This window comes from Scyliorhinus canicula, chromosome 14, assembly GCF_902713615.1.
Source record: "Scyliorhinus canicula chromosome 14, sScyCan1.1, whole genome shotgun sequence".
Classification (NCBI taxonomy): domain Eukaryota; kingdom Metazoa; phylum Chordata; class Chondrichthyes; order Carcharhiniformes; family Scyliorhinidae; genus Scyliorhinus; species Scyliorhinus canicula.
Window position 1 is genome coordinate 89,781,047 of NC_052159.1, and position 5,054 is coordinate 89,786,100.

General features: G+C 42.2%; 1 protein-coding gene across 1 annotated transcript; it reads right to left on the bottom strand.

Moving 5' to 3' along the window:
* Positions 1–3,162: 3,162 nt before the first annotated feature.
* Positions 3,163–4,559, bottom strand: LOC119977837 (DNA repair protein SWI5 homolog). The gene is given in 1 exon segment (XM_038819075.1): positions 3,163–4,559. A coding segment is annotated over 1 exon segment (444 nt). The 5' UTR covers positions 4,546–4,559; the 3' UTR covers positions 3,163–4,101.
* Positions 4,560–5,054: the final 495 nt, after the last annotated feature.

A 5,054-nucleotide genomic window follows, 5' to 3' on the forward strand; every position in this document is an offset into this window, starting at 1 on the left:
TTATTAATGCTCCTCAGATGTCTCCATTCTACATCCTCTTGAATCAATTCCATATTCCCCTTCATGATGTCAGCATCCATCATGTTTACCTGTTGGCTAAAGACGGAATAAGTCTTTCAAAGTTTTGACCAACTTTCAACATAAAATATTATTTAAGTTCAGCGCTGTCTTTGCTGTCATATTTTCTGATTTTTGTTCTGCACATATTGTCAGCAAATAATTTCCTACTTCTTATTCTTACTGTATTTTATCAGTAGTCCATAGCAAATTGCAATATTTAGGCAAACCCAATGTAATTTTGTTCAGTTGATCTCTCAGTCTCATCACTTTCATGAACACAGCATTGATCAAACCTTCTATTTTCTTTCCAGAAGCTATCTTCTTCAATTATCTGTGACACCAGTGACAATATATGTCAAAATCTTCCAACCTCTGTAAATTTGAATCAATACTACTTTGCTTCCTCATTTCAGCAGTCTCTACTAGAAAGCATTTGTGTATTTCTCATGCTTCTTTTCAATAAAGCAATCCAAAAATGCTTCCAAAATTCATGCATCTCCATAGTAACCTTCATTGTTGTCATTATGATCTCCGGCTTGTGATTAAATAGTTCAAGTTGTATGGATAAGAGGATTAATATTAACTATCAAATGACATTACAATCCTAGACCAAACCACAACAGTGGCTAGAATATTGGACATAACTCCAACATTTTATTTTTAATTTTGTAAGACTGTGAGGAAAGGATACTTCACTCCAGGAGTGATTGCATGAAGAAGTAGGGATATGCCATATTAAAACAAACTTTATTACAGTACTAACACAGTATTAAAATCTTTAATATCGCACCACAAAATAACTTACATTTACCCCTTAAATAATACTACTCAATACAATGAATGCAACCCTTAATTGCACTCATTATTCCCAACTAAATAACAAGAAAATAAAACCCATCCCAGCTCTCAATTCACCTTTCATAACTTAAATACCAGTAGCACAGAGGATTACATGCTTTACAAAAATATTCTTTGAGAAAGAGAGATCTCTTGATACTGCTTTAAAGACAAGATCTGACTCCTGTTAGACCCATGCAAAAACTCTGGCTACGGGCAGCACGGTGGCACAGTGGTTAGCACTGCTGCCTCACGGTGTTGAGGTCCCAGGTTCGATCCTGGCTCTGAGTCACTGTCCTTGTGGAGTTTGCACATTCTCCCTGGGTTTATGTAGGTTTCGCCCCCACAACCCAAAGATGTACAGAGTTGGTGGATTGCCCACACTAAATTGCCCCTTAATTTGAAAAAATGAATTGGGTGCATTAAATTTATAAAAGAAAAAAAACTCTGGTTACATATCTTCAAAATATGTTTCAACTAGTTTGATTCAGCTCCCCATTGTCCTCAGGCTTGTCTGCACTGCTTTAATGACTGGTAATTTCTTTTTAACTAAACTGCCGCGAGAAAAACCTGACTTGTAGTCCCAGCTTTATCTAAACAGAACTGAACTGAAAATGCTTTCTCAAAAAGCCTTAGCTCCACCCAGCAGTGACATCATCTCACCAAGCTGAAAAACGAATTAACTCCCCAGGGAATCCCCTTAATCAAAACAAAATTCCATTAGCCCGAGCTTTTTACAATGGTTAATTACACCTCTGGTTCCCAAAAGCTTTGCTGTCTTTCAACCTAAGAATCTTTTAAATCATGATTTCAGCACTCAAACCTACTCTAACCCAGGTTTTTAACACTTACTTCACCAAATATTTCTCATACAATATGTCTGAAATTCCTACATTCATCACAGTGGTCACAACTATTACCCCTCCGCAGTTCCCATTCACTACAAGACCTGATCTAATACTTGGATAAACACCTCTTGATTTGCACCATATGTGATCTGTCACTTGAATTTCTTCATCAAACCTGAACTCGTCATGAGTATTGCGAAGTGATTAATCCAACAGGGACATCATGAATCTGGAAACATGGATGCAATAACTATCATTTCATGAATAGAAGCTTTAAGTTTTTATATTTTCTATAAAATTACTATAAATATTTAATTTTTTATCATAAAATAATTGAGTACAGCAATTATTTCACCTAAACTATTTTTGAACTGAAGTGCTCAGCTAATAAAACATTATAAAATGTAAAAAGTAATTAAACAATAAATTAATTAATTAAAAGACAGAACATGAATACACAGTAGCACGTGTAGCATAGTACGGTAGCATGCTAGCGCGGTAGCATAGTGGTTAGCACAGTTGCTTCACAGCTCCAGGGTCCCAGGTTCGATTCCCGGCTTGGGTCACTGTCTGTGCGGAGTCTACACGTTCTCCTCGTGTCTGCGTGGATTTCCTCTGGGTGCTCCGGTTTCCTCCCACAGTCCAAAGATGTGCAGCTTAGGTGGATTGGCCATACTAAATTGCCCTTAGTGTTTAAAAAGGTTGGGTGGAGTTACTGGGACAGGGTGGAGGTGTGGACTTGCGTAGGGTGCTCTTTCCAAGGGCCGGTGCAGACTCGATGGGCTGACTGGCCCCCTTCTGTATATAAATTCTGTGATTCTATGACAATTGATTTCTGGTGGACTCCATCTCTATAACATCACTCAAAACTGCACAGCGTCGCAAGTCATCTGCTACTGAAACCCTTATTCGTGCATTCATCACCTCTCAGCTGGACTATTCCAACATACTGTACCACATTCTCCTCTCCGTCCCCTCATCCAAAACTATTTCTGTTGTAACTTGGACAAAGTCTTGTTTGCCTGGTTTTCCTGTGCTCGTTAACCTACCTTGGCAACCAGTCAAGCAACATCTTGATTTCAAAATTTGCTCCTTGTTCTCAAATCCCTCGATAATCTTGTTTCCACACCCCACCCCTTCTGCCAACCCTTCCTCCCCGCAACACCTCCACACCCCATTGTTGCCTTTTTTACCTACTGTAAATATGGCAGTCAGTGTGGGTGCCCTCCTTCCTTTGGATATCTATACTATATTGCTCAGAGTCGCCAGGTACCAAATGATACGCCACAAGGTTCAACCGACTATCGATCAAAGAGTCAAACATCAGTTAGTTAGTTCAAGGTGAAGGGTATTTTATTTACACACACAATTAGTCATGCAACATAAACACTCCAAGTTAAACTACACCTATCAACTATTTTTTTTTTTTTTTTAACGGAATAGATTGATTTAATTGAACACCTTGAATGAACAACAATTCCAAATCAAAAGGTTCATAAATTGGCCCAATTTGATCCCCTGATGAACTCTCAAGGAAGTGTCAAGTGCAGATTTAATCCGTGGCACGTTGTGGAGTTCCATAATCTCGCAGAGTTGACTGTGGGATTGTCACTGGGGGGGGGGGGGGGGAAGAGACTGGACTCAGTACCCAGGAATCAGATTATGGAGGATGTATTGAGTTTCTGCTCCTGATCGCTGTCCAGTGACCCTGATGCAGAAATGACCTTACCAACCAGAACTGGACTCAACTGTGATTCCCTGCTGATGGAACAGCCTTCCGACACTCACTGGGAACGGAGGTAATGATCACCTAAATTGACTAATGTCTGTTTCGCAAGCATTCCTTTATGGATTGACTGGAGAGCTTCTCGGTGGTCAAACTGGAGGTTATTTCTCAAACTGGTTGTAACCTCATCAATGTAACCCTTCCTGCTCCGAATGGATGGGTAGAGTAGAAAATATTGAACAAGGAGGCGTTGTCCCAATTACACAACTGCCTCAAGAAGCAAAAACAAAATAAGTGGGGGGGAAGAAATCAGATGTGACGATGAAATAGAAACACAGTGAGCAACAATCTCATAAACAAAAATCAACAACTGTCAAAACATCCATCACCAATACTACTTCAGACCAACTGGGCTTTTATTGGGTGTCCATCATTACACCAGGTTTCACTTCCAGGTATTCTGGAGGCCCTCTGGTCATGGCTGATTATTCCTCTCCTTCCCCTCATTATCTTTGCTGATGAAACCAACATGAAGGTCAAATTGAGACGGGTACAGATTCCCAGCCACCTAGCTTTAAATCATGTGGGGCTCTCTCTCAGTGTGGTCTAGTCTTCCTCTCTCAATGTGGTCTAGTCTTCCAAGTCCAGTCCAAACTCTCCGTACAGTTCTTTGGTGGTGACCCCTCTGATTACAGCCAGTTTGCCCAACAGTAACTGGCCCACGTCCTTGATGTCATTGTATTCGTGGAGCTAGTCGATGTGCTGGTCCAACTCTTCCAGGGTATACCCTTCAGAGATCAGTCCTGCAATCTGACTGTCGAGATCTTTGCATTTCTTCTTCAGATTTTCCAGGTCAAGTTGAAGACCAGCGGAACTGAGCTCAGGGTCTTGGAGGGTCTTTAGCGGTGATTTAAAGCTTGCATTTAACTTTCTTAACGGTCCAACAGGTGTTCTCCTCAAGGGGCGGCCCGCGGTCCCTCCGGCCTCTTTGTTCCGAGGGGTCCGGGTACAAAGGGGCTGCTCCGGGGAAGGCGAGCAGATCCCCGCAGCTACTCTCTCTCCATCGGCAGCCATAGCGGCCACTCCCGGACCGCCTCTACACCTATCAACTATGACAACTGGTATGTAACTTCAGCCACCCGGCTTAGGTCAGAGGAACAGTGGCTGTGGTACGGATCTGTATCTGTCGGGTCTGTAGAAGTAACTGCTGCTCAGCTAGGCTCATCTGTCTTGTAGCGGGCGTTGAATTTGAACTTGCTTCTGGTGGTGCTGCACTTGGAAGTGGATTTTGCCGGAGCGCCATGTCCAAGAGAGGCCGAACACATGGTGGTCTCTCTTATTAATCTTGAGGGTTTTCGCGCTCTTTTGGGCGGTCCTTCAGTTTGGACCCCACTAATTGGGTGATTTCCTGATCACTATGTTCGATTTGAATCAATAAATGTGCGGGTGCCTTGATGGCTGGGAGTGTCCCAAGTGGTCACTGAACCTGTTGTTTACGCTTCCCTAGAACAGGGAGTGGCACCGAAATGTCTGGGATTGTATCGGTCGCTCAAGTATCAGTCCTTTGTCTGGCGGAGATGGGC